The sequence below is a fragment of the Ruditapes philippinarum genome, unplaced genomic scaffold, assembly GCF_026571515.1.
Source record: "Ruditapes philippinarum isolate M1 unplaced genomic scaffold, ASM2657151v2 ctg624_1_1_1_1, whole genome shotgun sequence".
In the NCBI taxonomy this organism is placed as follows: Eukaryota; Metazoa; Mollusca; class Bivalvia; order Venerida; family Veneridae; genus Ruditapes; species Ruditapes philippinarum.
In genome coordinates, this window is record NW_026859768.1 from 111,752 (window position 1) to 135,546 (window position 23,795).

The window sequence follows — 23,795 nt, forward strand, 5'->3', positions numbered from 1 at the left end:
TACTGCCAAATAGTTAAAGTACCACAAGTACAAATGCTGACACATATGCAAATAAACAAAAAGCTATTGAGTATATAATATTAGATTGAGTCACACTGCTTATGGAGTAGTATATAAATAACATGTGGGTTTTTGGGTTACAGTTAAAATATCATCCCAAGGAAAAAACTGTTAGCCAAGGTGTTAGCCGAGGGAAACCGTATTTTTAGGAGTAGTATATAAATAACATGTGGGTTTTTGGGTTACAGTTAAAATATCATCCCAAGGAAAATACTGTTAGCCAAGGTGTTAGCCGAGGGAAACCGTATTTTTTAAAGGGTTGATATTTTTAGTGTTACTCACAAACGCTTGTGTGTTATTTATTTTATTTCCCGAACAGATACTGTAATCTATAATACTTTTATTTACATAAAAAAAACACTTGCCCAGATTTTATACTGTTAAAAAGTGCTGTTGGCCTGTAACAGTACAAATCTTTTGGTACACTTGCTTTAACAATAAGAGTAACTCCTAGTGGAAATGAATATTTACAAAAAAATGAGGGGTAATGCTATACATTAAATGTTGCAGAGAAAGCCTAGTTTTAAAAGTAAAACTACTGGCAGATATGTTAAATCACTAAAAGTATGAATGATTTCATAAGCAAATACACAAAGCTGTTTGGTATACACTGGTTATGGAGTAGTATAGTTATATATTCAAAGCGACAGAGCTAATGACAAACATCAGAATTACTAAAATACAATGATGTGCTCTGTATATAATATATAACATCCAATCCATAGAGGAAATCAAACCAGTATTTTTTTTTTATAAATTTCAAGTTCCATTGCAAAAAAAATAAATGGAAGAAACAAAACGAATATTATTGTGTCTATTTATCATTTGATAGAATTTCAAATTCTTATCTCATTTTAATGATTAACCTTTGTGAGAAAAGAATATTTAAATTAACTATATCATAGTATAATACATTATTGACACTGTTGTTTTAATTGACACTGTGGTTTACATATGATTAACATACAAACTCAAAACTTGATATTTCATCAAAATTGAATAAGAAAGTACTGTAATGAGGAAGTTGCTAAAGAAAAACATACCAACATTTGTGCGTACAGTGGTTTATCGGACCAAATATTAGGCGTACAGTGAGAAAACTGGAAATATTTTATATATTTTCGGATAGATATGGAAAACTACTTTTGTATATCGTTTTGTTTTCAAAAATAAACATGTTGGGACTTAAGCTAATCGAATATCTCGTTTTAAAACAACTGATACATTATTCGTTTGCATGTGCATATCAGTTTGACGGTTGAATTTGCAGCAACAAATACCTCAATAACTTCCTCAATTCCAAAAAATTTAGTATTTTATTTTGACAATCATGCACAATTATAAGTTCTGATCAGCATGCACAATGCTATTCTTCAAAAAATTACAATAGACAACAAATATTTGGGAAAAAACATGCTCATACCCACTTTCATTTTCGCTTCCGTTCGCCATTAGGGCGTATCGCATGAATTGACCTCGCTTAAAGGAGTATCGCACCGCTATACGTTCGACCCCCTGACAGTGACATTTACCCACGAAACGTCGAAACCGATATCTTATTGAAGATTACTGACCGAGTTACACGCGGTTTAACACAGATTAAGTAAAGTAAAACACACTTTGATCAGTAGAGGGGTGTGTCATTTAGACCAAAATGGAGAAAGTTGAAATCAGAGCCATCATTAAGTACCTCTGTAAGAAAGGGACTCCTTCCCAAGGAAATCCATGAAGACTTCATGGATACACTTGGGAAGGAGTCCCCTTCCTATAGCACTTTGAGCAAGGTCATACTATAAACGGTACGTACTATGCAGACGAATTGAGACGTCTGCGTCAAGAAATCGCGCGTAAAAGGAGGGGCAAACTGACTCAAAGCGTTCTGCTCCTGCACGACAATGCGCCAGGTCACACATCCAAATTTGCGATTGTTGCTGCAACTGATTTCGGCTTTAAAATTCTTCCCCATCTCCCATATTCTCCAGACATGGCCCACTCTGACTTCTACCTGTTTCCGAAACTGAAAACCAAGCTTTGTGGACCAAAATAAAGAGTTTTATTTTGAAAGGTTAAACAAGTTGGAGCACAGGTGGGCAAAGTGCATTAATGTAGAGGGCGATTATATTGAAAAGTAAGACCATTAGTTTGGGTTCTCTGACTACCGGAAGTACATCGGACCGAGAACTCAATCCTCGTATGTTTATACCTTTACTGAAGATTTACTATTGTTTATATCTTACATTTATCTTCATATGTACTAGTAAGAGAATGAGTACTCAACTTTTATAAAATTGTACATTTAATTAAGACGTAAACAATAAGAGAGTAAAGTTTCTTTTAAATGCACGGTGATCAGTTTTCTTGTTTTAAATTACACAAACTGTAGGTAATAATGCTACATTAATTCATGAAATTCACAATACGTTGTATCTTTAAATCACATTACAAAATCCTTTTTATATAAATGATATTGTTCCATATTTTCAGAATTAAAACACACGTATTTTAGCAGGTATATAAAGTATAGATCTTGGCAGTCAAATGAAATAAGACTATGCATTGTTTAAATCTTACAACTCACATAACATTCGACAAGAAACAAAAGATTCGACTTCGGGATCTCTCACTAGTCATGCACAATTATTATTATTATGAAAATGTGAGGCACGATAATTGGTATTTAGTATGACAAAATATTTGAATTCAGTATTTTAATTATCTAGTTTGCATTTCAGAGAGTCTTTATTCTAACGCTTTGATTAAATTTTCTGTCAGTCTATATAAAAGATGCATCTTACTGGAAGATAATAGATAAATCACTGAATTTAATCATTAATTTAAAATCATTTAATCATCTTGTAAAATTAAATTAGCCACAGGTAATACAACAGTCCAAATAAAATACCGACTTGTACCACAGTCTGTTTAAGCTATGGGTGTAATGAAGTGCTTGATCAATTGTATTATTGGCAACTCTATACATGTCTTTTTAAAGGCATAATAATAGATTACAATTTGTGCTAAATTAACAATGTATAAGATTTTTAATTTTGATAGGTGCAAACTTAACTATCCCGTTACGCCTAAATTGTTTATGGATAATAAACAATAGCACTGAAACAAATTAAAAGGCGTTCAAGGGCATCGCCAGTATACATGTAATATAAATCTTTAAAAAAATGACATGGAGTTAAATAAATAAGGAGAGTACTAAATTCCTCTCATTACATATATTGAATTGAATATATACTTTTACGGGATAGTTATTCAAATTAAAAGAAAGAAATTAAAACTAAGACAACTATTAAATGCTTTTGGATTAAAAAGTGTTAGTGTTTGTGAAAATTGTTTCTTAAAATGAGCGGTAGACGACAACTAAAACGGATTGACGAAGAAGATGAATATGCACTGAAGGTACAGCTATTTAAGCATCATGTTTTAAAACTAACTTATTCTACAAAATTCCATATAAGTACTAAGCATTAAATCTGAAACAGTTTTTTTCTCCTCGGTAAAAGCTAGCTACAACAGATTAGAGCCATCATTTTACCAGTCACTTCAATTTGTTACACAAATGAGCATGGTCACACACTTTTTCTATGGAAAAGTTGGGGTTTTCGTATGCCAGCTTTTTGAGCTCATATTTCTACAAAGAATGAATAACTCTAGCCTAAAAGTTCTGAAGGCATATTCAATCAATCTCCTGGTAATTAGCAGATTCAATTAGAAGCAATTAAATGTCATGTATCAAAATTACAAACCAAAGTCTTTTAAAACTGTTGAAAATGTTCTGGTTTTGGAAATGATAAAGTTTATAATACACGATATTATGATACATTTTTATCCCTTGCGTTTTACAGGTCTGTTTTTTTATATTCCGTCCCCGGTTTAACTGAATATCAAATTTTAAGAATTAGGTATGTGCTTTCATTGAAAACACCAAAGAAGGAAACATATTATTTAGAAACTACGGACCACAATTAGTTTTAAGTTTGTTTTATTTCAATAAGAATTACACCTTGAAAATCAACATCTACATCAGCACTTTTTGTTTGTTTGAATCGGGAATAAAAAATTTGATACATAAATCAACCTTTTAGAATGATTAATCATAAGAATAAACGTAAACACATAATTTGTGGGTTTATGTGCAAATACAAGGAATGTCAAGCGAAACACTTTATAATTATTTCTGTACATCCTACATTCTACAACATTCGGATAGTATTACCATTATTGTTAACATTAATTCTTTATCAAATAAAATATGTGTATTCGTGTAATTAACTTTTTTTGCAGTACTACATGCCATACCCTCTACATGTAGCAGCTAAGAAAGGTGATATAGAAGCAATAGAATTTCTTTCAAGGCGAAAACATGTCAACTCCTACAACGAGGTAATGTATAAATGACGTGCCTGAAATAATGCACGGAAGGGCACCTGAGGTCTTCCTCCACCAGTAAAGCTGGAACGTCGCGATATGACCTATACTGTGTCGATGTGACGTAAAACCCAAAACAAACAAACAAACAAACAATGTATAAATGACAGGAACAAACTTGTTGCATGCAGTGATTCAAATTGTAGACAAAATAAAATTAAATGTATACAGATTGACATTTTAATACTTGAACGAATAACTTTCCGGTGCTTAAGAAGGTCTTTAATCCTATATATAACACACTGACATATTGTGATAAATGTTAACTATTCATCAATATTTCACATAGGTCGGGCAGATGGCACTTCACATTGCTTCTCATCAAGGTCATTTGGAGGTTGTAAAAGTGTTGGTACAGCTTGGAGCTGAACTAAACACATATGATAGGGTAAGGATAAATAATTCTCTTCAACCAATTTCTCAATTTCTTCTCTTATGTTCTCCTGTTCTTTCAGAGCTGTCTGAGTGACTATCATGTATTTTATAGTAAAACAACCAATATTATGAATATCAATAGTATTAGAAAACATATTTAAGTTAAACAGATTTCATTCAGATATCAACTAAGATATTTTCAAGACACTTAAAGACACATTTTGACACTCAGACTAAGTTAGTCAAGGATTGTGATTTGATATAATGATAGAATTTGTGGTGCGGGGTTTGTATGGGTGGGTTAGGTGGTTGTAATATTCTACTTTTAACCAAACAAATATCTATATGCCGTATTTTTCTCCCTTGTGTAATATTCAATTTAAGTATAATAAATTTTTATGTCCAAAGTTTTATCCTTTCGATTATAATTAAATTACAAACTCAGTATGTCCATTCTTTCTGTTTTTTATTATATAATTATTTTTATATTCATATTAACAACAACAATTTCAACCGATAACATATCTTTAAATGTACATTAAAATGCACCGCAGAAAAACTGCGGCACCATCGTTTAAAACTTTGACAATTACATGTAAACTGTATGACTCTCCGCATAGTTCTCTAAAACTTTCTGTCTTTTTTTTTTAATAATACAAGTATAATTCTTACAAAGGTTCCAATAATGAACCAATGAAAAAATTACTCTTAAACAAGAAATTATTAACCAGTGAAAATGCATTCTATCAGTTATGAAATTATTGATTTGACCAATCAAAATGATTCGAAACACGCTAGCGGCCTGTTTATTCATTTCTTTAAGTCAAACAGATAATCAGATAAGAAAACTTCAAATAGATGTCTTAGATAAAAGTAATGATAATAATGTTTTCATACATGTGAGGTAAATTGTAATAAACATGTAAGCGGTCTGGCTAATTGATAATTTACATATTTTTGAATTTCAAAATTTTACCAAACTTTTCCTAACATAATCAAGAAAATATAATTATAGTATTTCATAAGAATTAAATGAGAAAAATACAGCATAACATACAAACTGTATGTCGATTGTTAGGACAGAGAATTAAATTTGAGTTGTGAAATTGATTTTTCTACTATCATTTCTTGAAGTGTCAATGTGAATGTTTTTAAGAAATATTGGGAAATACCATTTGTGTAAAACAAATTTTGTTAAATATTGTATTTATCGATAATAAAAAAAAAACATCGAGAAGTTAGCAGTGAACAGTGAGCTAAGCAAAAAGGCATTTCACTTTATATAGGGAAGTCAATGATCTGCTGTAATGCTCAGCTGTTTTTGGCATCTAGCAGGGCATTCCTAAATATAGTGTAAAAATGCTCTGCTGCAATACTCAGCTGTCTTGGCAATCTAGCAGAGCACTCCTAGCTTTACTGAAAAAATGTTCTGCTGGAACGCTCAGCTGGCTAGGCCATCTAGCAGTGCATTACTAAATATAGTGAAAAAATGCTCTGCTGGAATGCTACGCTGGCTAGGCAATCTAGCAGGGCATTCCTAAATATAGTGAAAAAATGCTCTGGTGGAATGCTAAGCTGGCTAGGCAATCTAGCAGGGCATTACTAAATATAGTGTAAAAATGCTCTGCAGGAATGCTAAGCTGGCTAAGCAATTTTGCGGGGCATTCCTAAATAAAGTGTAAAATTGCTCTACTGCAATACTCAGCTGTCTTGGCAATCAAGCAGGGCATTACTAAATATAGTGTTGAAATGCTCTGCAGGAATGCTCAGCTGGCTAGGCACTATAGCAGAGCATTCCTTAATATAGTGAAAAAATGCTTTGGTGGGATGCTCAGCTGGCTAGGCAATCTAGCAGTGCATTACTAAATATAGGGTAAAACTGCTCTGCTGGAATGCTAAGCTGGCTAGGCAATCTAGCAGGGCATTCCTAAATAGAGTGTTAAAATGCTCTGCTGGAATGCTAAGCTGGCTAGGCAATCTAGCAGGGCATTACTAAATATAGTGTAAAAATGCTCTGCTGGAATGCTAAGCTGGCTAAGCAATCTAGCAGGGCATTCCTTAATAAAGTGTAAAATTGCTCTTCTGCTATGCTCAGCAGTCTTGGCAATCTAGCAGAGCATTACTAAATATAGTGTAAAAATGCTCTGCTGGAATGCTAAGCTGGCTAAGCAATCTAGCAGGGCATTACTAAATAAAGTGTAAAATTGCTCTTCTGCTATGCTCAGCTGTCTTGGCAATCTAGCAGAGCATTACTAAATATAGTGTAAAAATGCTCTGCTGGAATACTAAGCTGGCTAGGCAACCTAGCAGAACATTCTGAAAAATAGTGTGAAAATGCTGTGTTGGATAAGCAATCTTGCGGTGCCTTCTGAATTATAGTATTAATAAGCTCTGCTGGAATGCTCAGCTGGCAGACTGATTCTGAGTTCCAGGATTTATTGTTGCCAACGTTTTATTGACATTTTCGACTTCTAGGCACTTCTGAGGCACTCGCAGTCTTTCAGGAATTTTTTGTGCCAATAGAAATAATGATATTTTTGACTTCTAAGGACCTTTAAGAGACTATTTCATTGTCCTGCGACTTTTTGATGGACACTCGCAGACTTTCAGGAATTTTAGTGCCAATGATGATATTGACAATTTAGATTTCTAGGGACTTTCAAGAGTCCATTTTGTTGGTCTGCGACTGATTCTCGGACACTCGCAGACTTTCAGGAATGGTTGGTGCCAATGGAAATAAATCATATTTTTGACTCCTAGGAAACTTTAAGAGTCCATTTCATTGGCATGCAGCGTATTGTTGGACACTCGCAGAATTGGTGCCAATAGAGATTATGGCAACTTTTACTTCTAGGGACCCGCCAGAGTCCATATTTATGGTCTGCGACTGATTCTGGGACATTCGCAGATTTTCAGGAATCTGTGGTGCCAATGGAGATAATGACATTTTTGACTTCTAGCGACCCACCAGAGTTCAATTCGCTGGTCTGCGACTGATTTTGGGACACTTGCAGACTTTCAGGAATTTTTATGTCAATGGAGATAATGACATTTCTGACTTCTAGGGAACCTCCTGAGTATATATCTTGGATCTGCGACTGATTCTTTGAGACTCGCAGACTTTCAGGATGTTTAGTGCCATTGCAGATCATAATTTTTTTTTAATTTTAAGGACCCCTTAGTCATAAGCAGAGCATTTTTACTCTAAAATGTCATTATCTGCATTTGCACCAAAAATTCCTGAAAGTCTGCAAGTGCCCAAATAATCAGTCGCAGACCAACGAAATAGTCTCTGGATGGTCAAAAATTGTCAAAATTGTAATTATCTCTATTGGCACCAAAAATTCCTGAAAGTCTCTGACTGTCCAAGAATAAGTCGCAGACCAAAAAATGGACCCTGGATGGTCCTTAGAAGTAAAAAATGTCATTATCTGCCTTGACATCAAAAATTCCTGAAAGTCTGTGAGTGCCTCAGAATCAGTCGCAGACCAAAAAAATGGATTCAGGAAGGTCCCAATAAGTCAGAAATATAATTTTCTGCATTGACATCAAAATTTCTGAAAGTCTGTGAGTGACTCAGAATCAGTCACAGACCAACGAAATAGACTCAGGAGGGTCCTTTTGAAGTAAAAATGTCATAATCTCCATTGGAATCGAAAATTTCTGAATGTCTGCGAGTTCCTGAAAGTTTGCGATCGTTCCAGAATCAGTCGGAGACCAAAGAAATAGACACTTGAGGGTCCCGTAGTTCTAAGTCAAAAATGTCATTATCTGCATTGGCACTCAATATTTCAGAAAGTCTGTGAGTGTCAAATAATCCATTGCAGACCAACGAAATTTATACTTTATTTAAGAATGCCCTGCTTGTTTTGTCTAGACAGCTCAGCATTCCGGGAACATGTTTACACTAATTTTCAGAATACTTTGCTGGATTGCCTAGCCAGCTGAGCATTTTTAACACTATATTTAGGAATGCCCTGCTAGATTGCTTAGCCAGCTGAGCATAACAGCAGAGCATTTTTACATTATATTTTGGAATGCTCAACTAGATTGCTTAGCCAGCTGAGCATAACAGCAGAGCATTTTTACACTATATTATGGAATGCTCTGCTAGATTGCTTAGCCAGCTGAGCATAACAGCAGAGCATTTTTACACTATATTTTGGAATGCCCCGCTAGATTGCTAAGCCAGCTGAGCATAACAGCAGATCATTTTCACATTATATTTTGGAATGCCCCGCTAGATTGCTTATTCAGCTGAGCATAACAGCAGAGCATTTTTACACTATATTTTGGAATGTCCCCGCTAGAAAACAGCATTGCATCATGCCCCGCTAGATTGCTTAGCTAGCTGAGTATAACAGCAGTGTATTTCTTACACTTTATTTAGGAATGTCCTGCTAGATTGCTTAGCCAGCTGAGCATACCAGTAGAGCATTTTTGCACTATATTTTGGAATGCCCCACTAGATTGCTTAACCAGCTGAGCATACCAGCAGAGCATTTTACGCTATATTTTGGAACGCCCCGCTAGATTGCCTAGCCAGCTCAGAGCATTTTTACACTATATTTAGGAATGGCCTGCTAGATTGCTTAGCCAGCTGAGCATATTAGCAAAGCATTTCTACACTTTATTTTGGAATGCTCTGCTAGATTGCTTACCCAGCTGAGCATAACAGCAGATCATTGATTTCCCTATATAATTTTCCCTATATAAACGCCCCGCTAGATTGCCTAGCCAGCTCAGAGCATTTTTACACTATATTTAGGAATGGCCTGCTAGATTGCTTAGCCAGCTGAGCATATTAGCAAAGCATTTCTACACTTTATTTTGGAATGCTCTGCTAGATTGCTTACCCAGCTGAGCATAACAGCAGATCATTGATTTCCCTATATAAATCGTAATGCCTTTTTGCTTAGCTCACTGTTAACTGCTAACTTCTCACATACAAAAACATCTCCGGTGTTATATTTTCTTCATGTAGACTTCGGGCAAAACAGCATTGCATCATGCCTGCTCTAATGGCCATGAATCTGTTGTTGAGTTTTTACTTAAGATGGGAGCATCTGTGTATGATCAAGACAAGGTAAAATAGTTTACATGATTTTTACAGCGTATAACCCTCTTGAATGAGGACACATTTATGATTCGTATAATTTAACTTGTAAAATAGACACTTATATAGCCTTTGCAAAGTGTTATTTCCCTTGGCTGAAAAGATTAAACTTTTAAAAATAGGTAGTTCCAAATATCATACAAAGGTCGTCGTTTTCATTATCATCATTATTGCGAAGTCAGTTTATTCTAATTCGTATGTTTTTTTAATTGCATAGAGATCTTAGATAATATAAGTCCGGTTCAAAGAAAGCTTTGCTTGCTACCTTTTCATTTATAACTGATAACTTAATATTAGAAAGCACATGTAGAAGGTCATGTATTTTTATGTATTTAGTCATCAAAACGGCCTAAAAATAAATCAAATTCATATAATTAATTTCCCGTGTATGATTTTTGAACCAATAAATGTTGTTGATCAAACAAAACATATAAATGACTTTTTTCATCGCTTTTTAGCACATTTTACAAGCCAATGTACGAATCCTAAAAATGTTTGTAATGTGATATTAAGTCTTATCATATTGTTTCACCTTTATCGTAATTTCTAAGTATTGTACCTGCACATTTTCTTTTCTTAATAATTTAGAGTATTGTAACTTGGATGAAGGTCATAATTATTGTAGAGAATATAATAAAATCGTTTACCTTTATCTTCTTCCTTTCTTTAACAGTGCGGTCGTTTTCCTTTGCATCTCGCAGCGGAAGGTGGTCATTGTGGTGTTGTGCGGCTTTTGGCTCGTGCAGGAGCTCTTGTCACGTGTCAAGACAAAGTAAGATTTCAGCTGAAATTAACAAAATTGTGCGTTGTTTTACGACATCAATCTTGTGTCATTTTTGCAAATGTTCTGCTCTCTCTTAACTTTCTTCGCTTTCGAATTCTCATAATATTGGTGTTCATGTTATTTTACTGTCGTATGGCCTCGCCTTCTACGTTGATACGTAATATTTCATAATAATACGAATCTTATATAAGGAAATGTTTCCTTACGGTGATAATTAAAAACAGACATTCAACTTGTCGTACTTATATAAATTACAGAACACATGTCAGTTTGTTCTGGTAGCAATCGTGATCACATATTTACATTTTTAAGTTACAGAATGTGTCCTGAACAATAATGTTAGAAAGAGGAGAACATGGCAAATAATATATACTTCCATGTGACAGATTTTCTCTGGTATTTCCTTCACAAGCATTTAATTAATGTGAATGCGTGTCTAAATACAAGAGAAGTTTAAAAGTTTTATTTGTATTGTGTTGGTTTTTTCGTGTTTTGTTTATCATTTCTACCTTTAAAATTGAAATCAGCCAAAATTGCAATTATTGTACATTTCCATATTTGATAATTCATAATTGAGAACCATAAAAAAGTCCACTCACCATGAAAATTTGCAAACTTATTTGCAGTTTGTAAGAAAAATGTGACATTTAAATAAAGAACGGATTTTTTGTTAGTACTGAAAGTATAGCTGTTGAAAAATTCTATAAATGCAAATTAGATATCATGGTAACAACATTTTAAGATGAAAACATTTTTTTCATTTGTATCTTTCATTGTTTTATTTTATCTTTGTTTTGATATATTTACAGATCTATATAAGTTATGTTGTCAAAAATGGTGTATATATATATATTACCTCTGAAGACATGCAATGATATAGGCAGTAAACGAAAACAATTTATAGAAATAAATTCTGAAGCTGCTATATTTTAGTGATGAGACAATAGTTGTTGTTTGTACGAGTATAGGAGTGGCAAGTGTGCGCACACATGTTAATATGTATACTCATCTATACACTACATGTTAGAATTTCAACCCGTTTATCATTTATATTCATACAATTAAAATCTTGTTTTTTGTTAAACAAATAAAAATAAAGAAAAACATTCGCAATCATGCTTTTTTGCCATCTGAAACAATAACACATATTTAAAATAATAATAATAATAATAATAATAATAATAATAATAATAATAATAATAATAATAATGATATTTACGTGCTAGTCCACAGAAAAAAAAAATCTGAAACAAACTGTTGTTCCATAAAACCCCCAGTTTTTTGAAAATTGAATACTCAGATTGATTGAGTATGTACATGAGGGACAATTAAAAAGTACAACATCCTCTACTTCCGCTGGTGCCGGCTAGAGCGGTTCTCAATTTTCAATTATGTTCGAAACAATGATCCCGAAGGACCAGAAAAATTTAACAGTACTGAAGTGAAGTATGGGACAATTTTTACTAGCTTACTTTAAGAGCTTTACATCTTACTTTTAAAATGCATGTAATGAAACTATTAAACAAAGCTACTCAATTTAAGTTCTTTTCTTACTTCATCTCTTGCATTTTATGCGCAATATAGACTAACTATTACATATGAAATAAGAACAATGACATTCTAATTTACATGATATCTTTACGTTGTGTATTATTATTACAGCAGTATTTCTTTACTGTAAACAGGGATGTTCTTTCTATGATATTTAATGCAAAAAAAGAATTACAAAATCATCCTAGAAATCTCAGAAAACATAAAATTCTTCATGTAGGGTACTCAATAGATTTGTCATCAGTATTTTCTGTCTTTTCAAATTTACTATACAACATCGAACCTTTACTAAGTAATTTTTGTGTATTATTTTCTGAAATAACATGTATGTACTTTCAGGACTGTCTCGATCCATTGCATTTAGCAGCATTAAAACATCAAGTGGACATGATCGGTATTTTACAAGAACTTGGAACTGATCTAAATGCTGTTAACAAGGTTAAACAATAATTACTATCTCATTTAGTTACAATCATTGTTACCTACTTAACACCAATCTATTAACTACTTATCCCAAATTCTGTAATGAAAATGTCATGTCAATTGGACAGATTTCACCATTTTTAACACTCATTGATGAAATTTTTTATAAAATATGTACAAATACTGTATAAAAAGAAAGTACCAAAGCTTTAAACAATTTAAAATAAACCTAGATCGAATTCATGAACGATAAAGCAATAACAACATCAACAACAAAATGTTGTTTTTATAACATGCCCCTGTTGAACCAAATAAAAACAAAATCAGAATATTACTTAAATCATGTATGAAGTGGGAACTAAATAACCTTTAATCACGATTCTTTTGTTAAAGAGTTACAGAGTTTAATCAACAAATTATGATTTTCAGAATGGAGAAACTCCGTTACATTTTGCCGCTGTTAATGGAAGTATTTTAACTATCAAAAAATTGTTCCATTGTGGTGCTAATCTTGACAGCAGAGATAAGGTATGTGTTAAGATTTACAATTGTGATATTTATAACTGAAAATACAAGCCAACTTATTTGCAAACGCCAACTTAATATGAAAACAATTCATATTTATTTTTCTTAGTTTTATAAAAGTAACCAGAACGATAGTCTTGGTACTTGTAGCAGGAAAATAGATAGTGTAAAACATTGCAAACAAATATTTAACAGTCAATCAATTGATACAAGTCTTTCTTTTTCTTGAATCGTGTCGTGCAGGTAAAATCATTATTTTACGAACGATCAGTCTATGCTTAGTCACGTTGATAATGTGACATATTATATTTATTGTATGATATTACAGGTTGGAGATACTGCTCTTCATCAAGCTATTCGTAAAGAAAATCTCAAGTCTATAGAAGTTCTAGCCGAGATTGGCGCAGATCTTTATGCACGAAACAATGTATGGCAAATTTAGTTATGTGGTTGTTACACTGTAATGCAAAGAATTTTATTAATATCATTTACATATAGTTTAGTCAGTTTTAGCTATAATTCTACATATTCATCTTAAGTTATTGATTTATGATGTTATAGCAAATAAATTCAAGCAAAGCTTCCACAAAATAAGACAATAATTATTGTAATACATAATTGAGAATATTGTTTTGATGTTGTTTTTTTCTATCAGATGAAAGAATGTGCAATTCATCTGGCAGCACGATTGGGTCGGTGGAGATCTGTTAGGCATCTTTTAACAGCTGGTGTCGATATTGACATACCTTACAAGGTACTTTTCTTCTTTTCAAATATCAAAGGGTTATTGACTTATATATATTTGTCATGATACATTGTCCACATACGGGTATATACTTGTACAGAAAATAAACAAAAATAAATCTGAAAAACACATATCAAATGCATGATTTACGTTAACGAATATCTTAATCAATTCTACTCTAATGTCTACGTAAACACTGTATTCATTGATAAAGGATCCGTTTTAAGATTTCGGTGACATATTGAGTTTATTCAACTTTATAAAAAGTTGAAAACAAACAACCAAATAAAACAAATAAATTACAAAATAGAATAAAAAAAACAGATAAAAAGGTATCAACATAGGAATGCTTTTTGTTTGTTCGTTTTTTTTTATATAAAAGTGTTTATTATGTGATTACTTGAAATTTTTGTGTGAACTTCATCAAACTTTCAAAAAAGTCCGCTATTTTCACTTTCACGAACCACACAGATTGTTTCAGTTATAGAAACGTCCCGCTTCAAACTCAAACTTTTGAAATATAAAATTGTAAATTTAAACAATTACCATTCTTCTTATCGATCATTTTAACGATACATAATCAAATTTCATGCAATATACATTTTACTCTGTTTGGTATTAACTTTAAACGTTTCATATACGTTTAAACATAGATATTTCTCCTTTTTAATATTTCTTGACAAAAATAAAAGTCAATTTTTTTTATTGACATTTACAGATATAGAAATTTTCGTTGTTGAAATGTTCGCCATTTTAACATTGAAGATTACAAAATTTATACACGAAACTCCTCCAATTTTTAAATTTTCATAAACTAAATCTAAATTGCTTATTTACATCTATAGTTTCTGTGTGTGTGTTCGTGCGTGCGTTCGAGCGTGCGAGCGAGCGAGCGAGCTTTCGTGCGTGCGCGCGCGTGTGTGTGTGTGTGTGTGGTCATTTATTAAAAAACAATGATGTAATTTAAACTTTTAATAATTTGTTGTTAAATCAACATATTTTTGATGTATGCATGGCCGACATATCAAAACCCGATCTTGAAAGTCGGCCATTTTGACCTTGAGAAATACATAGAGGATATTTGTTTGTTTGTGTGTAAGATGAAATTTTATTTCATCGAGTGGGCTTTAAAAACAGTATTCTCACGAGTGGCGAAGCCACGAGTGAGAATACTGTTTTTAAAGTTCACGAGATGAAATAAAATTACATCTTACACAACAAACAGACAAATTTTCTTTTTATTTTATGCTTAAAAACAAGTTAAAACGAAATTTCCATAATTTTAACGTTAATATTAAAACTGTTTCCCCCATTGAGAGCCCCATTTATTCGGAATTTCTCATTAAAAAAAAGAAGTCTTGAGCTGAAAAATAAGTCCGCCAATCAACATTAAATGACGGTGATATTTATTAATTTTATTAAAAAAATATGAATGATCGCTTGTTTTGATAATAAAAACAAACAATTCTTGTAGGAGAAAAAGTCCAACCATCCATCCATATTTCTGTTACTTAGTGCGAATTTATATTAGACCTGGCTTTGTAAATTGTAAGCGGCAGCCATTTTTTAAAGTTGTGTTTTTCATGGGAGGAAAATAATTGTGTAAGATTCAGAGGGATATAATTTGGATTTGTTAGTCATACACATTTTTAAAAGAAAGAAAACTTATTTGAGGATTGTAACAGACAAAAAAATAAGTGTTGACAGATGTGAAAACATTCAGAAAAGGAGCTAGGAAAATGGAAAACTTGGAAACCTGCTCAAGAACGCTGGGTTGATTTAACTTATTCTACGAGTTATGGCTGTCAATGCTTTCAATTTTTCATAAAGCATACGGCAGTTATTGCTCGTAGGATACTTTAATATGCCCAAATGTCATCAAGAGCAGTTTTGCATGGGGAAGGAATGTATTTTTGAGACTGTCAAAATGAAACAAAAAAACGAAATTTGGTGATTGGAATTTCATGAATTTGAATGAATAGAAGTAAGTTTTCTTCTTTTTATTACTTTAGACATTTAAGTTATTTATCAATTTCAGTTTTGCTTTTTCTTTAAACAGCCTGACATTGTCAGAATTGTCAGCAAAAATAAAATTGAGGTACCACATGGGGAAAATCTTAAAAAAGTAGTTTCGTCATTGAAAAGAGTGAAATTATATTTTGATAATTTTCACTGTGAAATTACCAAATATAATTTTCACGGATAAATCAGTAATCCACTGAAAAGCATAAAATAAAAAGATGTAACCCACACGTCCATCTTGTTATATCTCACTTGAATAAACTGAATATACTTATTGTATTTTGTACAAATTTCTACCGGTAAGTATTTTTGTTTTGATAACACAAAGACCTGAAAAATATGTGTCATAACTTACAAATTAATAATATAATAATATTCTTTTTAAGAATAGACTAAACATCACCTTACCCGGCACACAAGCTAAAAAATAAAGAAAGAAGTTTTGCTGTCAATTTTACATTTAAGTTGTTTCAAATACGACAATTATCATTATCAAGTAGAACATGAAAGAAATATATATATTGTATTTATTATGTAATATAGCTTTAATTAAGAACAATCATTTTATAAGAACAGGTAATGTGTAGCAGAGCAGTTCCTTGTCAAAATGCTTTTGAAGTATTAATTGTAAAACAGTAATAATATTAATATTCATAAAATAACTTTTACATTTTTAACAATCAGTAGAATTAAATTAAATAAGTGCCGAAAAAATATATCATTTAATATAATATATATTATATAATATATAATTCAATTTTACTGATTGTTAAAAATGTAAAAATGTATATATATTCTAACCTTTTCGTGTTGTTTCAACCTTTAAAGCAGAAGGCACCTAGTAATCAAAACCTCGTTCGTGAGATATCCGCCATTATGACCTTGACAATATCAACTGCAAAGTTGCTTACGCAATGCATCAACATTTCTTTTACTTTTTTTTTCATATTCTAAAACATAATGTTTCAATCAATAATTTTTCCATCATTGTTCCCTTCTTTTTTATTTTGTTTGTTCTTTTTTTAATAATATTTTGAATCCTATTTTTTAAAGTGCCTATCCTAGTTATAAATCAATATCTAACTTATAGGCACATTGTGCCTAAAAATTTTAAACATATGTTTAATAATGTTTTAATAATGGATTTAGAGCATGTAAGAATTATAACCAAAGAAAGAAGCACTGAACGTGAAGAAACGTGTCATAAAGGTAGGAAACTCTAAACAAAGTAATATTTTATCTTCTATACCAAAAAAGAAAAATTCACTATAACCATACAAATTACCAAAAGAACAAAGAAAGCAAAAATCATCTATGTGACAAACGAGTATTTTATTGACACTGTAACAAGATACCAAAAATAAAAAAGTTTTCGAGGAATAAAAATGATAAAATTATGGGCATAATGGGCCTTTAACAAATGTGTGTTTTAAGAACAGTTTCTGTAATTATAATAAAGTATGAATATGCATATTATGACATTTATTCTTCAAAAAAGAAAATTGTTTATTTTATCATTTTCTGCCATTAATTTCAATGAGCAAATGTTTGTTGACCTACCATTTCTGTAAAAATAATTCAATCTTTAGGACATTCTGATAAATAAACTCATCGCCTCTGTTGTTAGAGAACTAATTTTGATTTAAAGAATTTTCAAAAATGAATAAATAAATAATAATATAATAATGATATATAATATGATGATAAAGAAAAATAATAAAACGACAATATAAGATGTATTTAAATTTTTGAATTATGTAAATTTTTAAAAGCATTATCAACGTGATAACCTTATTTTTGTATATCAATTTAACTTGACATAAATGTGAAATCAGGAAGTTAAGCTAAATTTTGCTTCACAAATAAAATGCAAATGGCATTAAAATTAATTTTATATATAATTATATAAAAAACAGTTTAAATGACGTGATTTCTCTTGTTTTTTTTTTCAGAAAGGCCTTCAGGCTATTCATATTGCTGCTCAACATGGTTTATGCGAAGTGATTAAAGTACTTAAATTAGAACATGTTGATTTAAATGCAAAAGATAAGGTATATCCTGATAACTATTTCAGTGTTTATTAATTCATTTACTTTTTTTCTAATTCTTACCAAGTCTGCTTTATTATTCCACTCTTTCCACGTGTTTTTAAAGATGGCCGAAAGAACCACCACATCCGTTTATTCCATTTTATATATACAATTAATAAATTATAAAATGATGTTGTTTTCTTTAATGATTTTAAAAATAACAGAATGATATTTTTCTTCCAATTACAAATGTCTGTAAAGAATGAGTATAAAAACATGTATAACCAAGAGGGTAAATAAATATCTTATTAATATTCATAGAATAACAACAGTCCATTACATCACGCTGTGAGAAATGAGCACGAGGAAGCTATCCGCGTTCTAGTGGAATTAGGCGCAAATATAAACGAACACGGGAAGGTTAGTATTTCTGCTCTTCTTTTTACTTTCAATTCAACGACAGATTATGTAAATCATGGACCTGGGCATGAACATGGAAATATCTGCACGCGATTTCAGTAAAACTTTGAGTAGATAGAACGTCAGTAATAGTTTTTGATTTATTTTGTAATGTTATATTGATTATGTAAAAAAACGTTTCACAACACTTCACGCGGATAATAGCCGCGTTTTAGCGAGGCTATGACCAAGTAAAAACGTTATAAGTAAGCGGAATGTTTGTTTTCTTTACATGACAATAAAGCATCAAAATAAAATTAAATAAAAAAGACATCAAAATAATACATGTCAATAATGCATTAAAAAGTACTTAGGATTAAATATATAAACCTTTTGTTTTATTACTATTTAAAACTTAATTAGATATATGTTAATCGGAGTTTAAATTTGTTGATAGAACACTTGTCAGACATGTTTTTATTAAAACAATATTAACAAATTAAATAAAAACAAGTCTTTGACTTTTCAACTATTTTTGACAGCTGTTATTTCTCCCAGAAGGATCAGCATTTTTTTTAATTTTGAGTTTGTAAAGAAATCATTTTAAGTGTTTTTAGCATACGATAGATTAAACACGAGTAATTTTAACATATGCAATATATTCCGAAAGTTTAATTCACTTTGTTATGCAAACATCCAATGAAGCGATCGAAAAATAAACTGCCAAACTATTCTAGAAAATATTATTCAAAAGTTATGGGCATTTTTATATTTAAGTTTTATGTAAACTCTTTAATCACTTGCATTTTATATGTCTTTCATACAGACATTGCACTACGTATAACTAACTCTATATTTTTATTCTATTGTAATAATATGCAACATATAAAATCTTTATGCAACGATTGTCGTCACGAGTTCAATAAACATGCATTTTCTAGCATGCATTTTAGCGCTTACATAACGGTTGTTACGGTCACCAAAGGTCAGTTTCTTCAGTGTATTGATCTTTTAGCGTATTTGCATGTTCGTAAATAGAAATGAGTTTGTAATCTCCTTTGTATTTAAAGACATTCGGATTTTACTTAAAATTGTGGACAAAATTAAGAAAATATATACCTTTATCATTAATAATTAATTCAAGTAAATGTTTTTTTCTCCTATTTTAACTTATTAGAGACTTGATACACCCTTACATTTGGCGACAAAGGAGAAGAAAACAAAGATGGTGCATCTGCTAGGATCTTTGCGTGCTGACTGTGATATAGAGAATGAGGTAGAATTAAAATTTACATAGATTGAATGTATGGAAAGTTCAACTGATTGAACTTAAATTTACCTTGATTTGATAATATATGTAAACTATAGATACAACTTAGTTATACTAAGTCATTGGATACCTGTGCAAAGAATCAGTTTGCTTTGACTAAGCCCACCACTGTGTTTTATTGTTGCAACTGTGCACTAACTGATGATAATTTCAAGATGTCAGAATATGGTAAATAATATATTGATATGTTAAGCATTCTGTTTGTCTAAAAATAACTGAATACTGGTTGCTAATCCAGGAAAGAAAATAGGCGGACCGACCGCGGAGATAATGACCACGTTATGTGTGAAAATTGGCGTTAACACAAAAAAAAACACAAAAAACCAACAACAACAAAAAACAAAACACAAAAAAACACACCCAAATACTTAACCCCCCCCCCCCCCAAAAAAAAAAAAAAAAAAAAAAAAAAAAAACAACAACATAAAAAACCCCAAAAACAACAACAAACAAACAGTTTTTTTGATATCATTTTGCATTCTGAACAAAATTATTTAAATGAAATCATTAAACAGCCAAAATGAGACAAAAAAAAGCAATTCCGAAGAAAACAAATAGTACATTTAATGGTTGTCTTTTATGTCAGTTCATGTTTTTTCTGCTTCATATACATATTTGGGTTATGAGAAGAAGTCTGTAATAAAATTAAGGTACTTTATAGTTATAATTAACTAATTTTATATCCACTTTATACAATAACAATCTATATTTGTAGGCGTTTCTAAAGAATAAAGGCATCTTTTATTTTATACTTAATCTCCAAAGAAAAACAAATAGTTAAAAAATATGTGAATATTACAAGAACTGTCAAAACCATAGTCAAACAACAGCTCATATTGGTTTTGATTTGTACATCACAAATTCGGTCAAATCTCGCCAAGTAAAGTCAAAGAACAATGAAAATACGTTCATACGAAAGACCGGTAGGGCCATTTCAACTTCATGAATTCTCGATTTCATCTTCATAAATTCACAATTTTGACTTCCCGAAGTCCCGTTTTCAACATACGGAATTCACGAATTCACGATTTCAGCTTCATGAATTCCCGATTCCAACGTTGCGAGTGGAAAAAATGCATACCCTCAGAAAACTACTACAACATAATTTCGGTCTCGCGAAATATCAATTTTCCACCGTTGCTCGTAGCAAAATACAAAGCTTCAGAATCTAATATATACGGAATATTATGTTGTAGTAGCCTGAGGCCTTGTATTTTGCTACGAGCAGCGGTGGAAATTGATATTGCGAGACCGAAGGTCTAGCGAGATATCAATTTTCCAACGTTGCGAGTAGAAAAATACATAGCCTCAGAAAGCTACTACAACATAATTTTCCTTTTATTATGTACCTTTTCGTTTTATTCAGAAAATGAAATGTAGTTGTAAAAAAATTTAATTTTTGAAAAAAGGGCCCCGGCCCAAAAAATTTAATCTTTTTTCCCTTTTTCCAAAAAACGATATACAAATTAAGATGGGAACCAAAACTCAAAATAGTCCGACACTTCCATATACATGTTTGTTACCGTATTTGTCACTAACATAACACGGAAATTTCTATCCGTTGAAGCGTATTTGCGCTTCAAGATTTGCGTGTATTTTAGGGAGAAAATTTATAGGTATATAATAAAACATAATATTCAGTATATATGATTAATTCTCTCACCAATTAGAATCAAATTTGATAAAAAAGTTTGTTTTTTGTAATTTTGTCACCGAGTTGAATTGTGTTTAGTATAACTAAGCAAATACCGTATATCAGGATTTGCTTTACATTCGCGTGAAATAAATATCGCGGAAAATAGATTCCCTAAAATTTCCTCCAATTTAATATGACATTTCGCGAGATTCTGGAATTTTTTTATGCTTTTGTACCCAGTTTAATCGTATATTTTATATGCCCGAAAGAATTTCGGGCATATTATGTTATACCCCCTGGCGTCCGTCCTTCCGTCCGTCCGTTAGCAATTTGGTTTTCGGTGCATAACTTAAGTTCCATTTGGTCCACAATATTCAAACTTCATAGGATGATTGTCCATATTGTGTAGAAGGTCAAAGGTCAAGTTCACTATTACCTTAAAACTGAAAACAGTTTACGGAGCATAACTTAAGATCCATTTGGCCCACAATATTCAAACTTCATAGGATGATTGTACATATTCGGTTTCCGCTTAATAACTTAACTATTAATCAACCTACAGCTGTACATTTTTATAGGATGAACAGCCAAGTCTAAAACATGACCCCTATTGATTTTAGGGTCATAAGGTCAGGGTCACAGTGATCTTTACACTGAAAATTGTGGTTTTTGGTGCATAACTTAAGTTTCATTTGGCCCACAGTGTTCAAACTTCATAGGATGATTGTCAATATCGGGTAGAAGACCCTTAATGATTTTGGGGTCACAAGGTCAAAGGTCAATATTAAATGACCTTAATATTGTTAACAGTTTTACAACTGTCAAACTTCATAGGATGATCACTTATATACTTAAGATCTGTAACAGGAAGTTTTCTAAAAGATCGTCACTCACACAGCATCAGAGTATATGTATATATGAAGGTTCTTCAGCTATAAAGGAGGATTGCTTTTTGAAGGAGGTAATACTTTATTTAATTCCAACGTCTTACAAATGCTTCAGCCTTAGTAAAAAAAAAACACTTTCGGGCATATAATGCTCCGCCTAGCGGTGCTCTTCCTACATTGATTCCTACATATCAATTTGTCAAATAACAATTTTCAGATGTCATGCTTGTTTAGAATTAAATGTTCTTGGTGCTTATTTTTATCCATATTTTTTAAGTACATAAAAAACCTTAAGTGACACAGTGAGTAAACAAGTATTTATGTTAACGTTTATTTAGCCGATTCACACGTTGGAAATAAAATAGGTATACAGCCAGTGTGCAATACCGAATACAGATATATAAGAGACGTAAACAGTACAGGTTTTTGTGATACTTATGCATAAAGTTATATAACCTAATTTCATCATGTGATGAACACGTTTTACATTGTTAACATGTTGTTTGTGGAGGATGAATAAGATGTTTACATATAAATCAATATCATACACAAAATCAAAGTGAAGTAAATGTCTTTCATAAAACTGGCATAGTTAAAGGGACTCCACTGAGGTTTTTTGATATGATGGACCTGAAAATATTTTTTTTCCAGATAAATGTACCATTTGATGTAGGTTTAGACCACTAATCTTTGTGCAAAATTTCAGATCATTCGCGCTCTTTGTTTTTCCAGAATAATTATTCAAATTGTAAAAAAATGACCCAAAATGAAAAGCGTTTAAACACTTTTCACTCAAATCGGGCTAAGAAAAGCATAAAAATACGATTTTCAATTTATTTCAAAGTATATTTCTTAACTATCTTTGCATATATTTCTGTTTAAAGTGCCCAAGCTCATTTATGTAAGAAATTCAAATGTTATGCTTTTAGGCTTTTTAACCTCAGTGGAGTCCCTTTAACAAAGCAAATACTTCCAAAGTATAAAAACATTGTACATAAACTTGGAAATATTTATTATTGTAGCTTGATTTTTACTCTTAAAGAGCTCTGTAAACTTTAAAACAGTTAGTCTTCTATAATAATAGGCTTTTATATATTGTTTTCTAAACGATTCGTACAACGGACATGATATAATAACAAAATGGTATTCATCTTCAATATCTCTTTTTTGACAAAAAATACAATAACGCTCATTTCGTTCAACTCTGTTTCTAGAATAGCGCCCAGTTGCAATAGCCAGTTTATGTGAAGATAATCTTAATTTGATAAAGCATTTATTAAATAAATATTGTTTTAAATTGCTTATACATAAATAATGTTCCACACTCCTGCAATCGTTTGAACCAGCTTTGCTTTAAAAAGTAGATAAAATTTACCTTAATCAACACAAGGTTGGTTGTTCCAAACATATGAAAACCCATAGAAGTCATACAGACTTTTTACTTGATATGCTCAGTTATTTTTGATAACATT

The 23,795-nt window shown here is 31.5% G+C and overlaps 1 protein-coding gene across 1 annotated transcript in view; it reads left to right on the forward strand.

Annotated features, from left to right (window-relative positions):
* The first annotated feature begins 3,154 nt into the window (after positions 1–3,154).
* Positions 3,155–23,795, forward strand: part of LOC132757868 (serine/threonine-protein phosphatase 6 regulatory ankyrin repeat subunit A-like) — a 58,354-nt gene continuing 37,713 nt past the window's right edge. The window contains exons 1-12 of the mRNA XM_060749317.1: positions 3,155–3,471; positions 4,357–4,455; positions 4,790–4,888; positions 9,860–9,961; positions 10,665–10,763; positions 12,666–12,764; positions 13,179–13,277; positions 13,603–13,701; positions 13,930–14,028; positions 17,994–18,092; positions 18,393–18,491; positions 19,648–19,746. Coding sequence (XP_060605300.1) covers positions 3,415–3,471; positions 4,357–4,455; positions 4,790–4,888; positions 9,860–9,961; positions 10,665–10,763; positions 12,666–12,764; positions 13,179–13,277; positions 13,603–13,701; positions 13,930–14,028; positions 17,994–18,092; positions 18,393–18,491; positions 19,648–19,746 — 1,149 coding nt within the window. The 5' untranslated portion in view covers positions 3,155–3,414. The remainder of the gene's footprint in view (positions 3,472–4,356; positions 4,456–4,789; positions 4,889–9,859; positions 9,962–10,664; positions 10,764–12,665; positions 12,765–13,178; positions 13,278–13,602; positions 13,702–13,929; positions 14,029–17,993; positions 18,093–18,392; positions 18,492–19,647; positions 19,747–23,795) is intronic.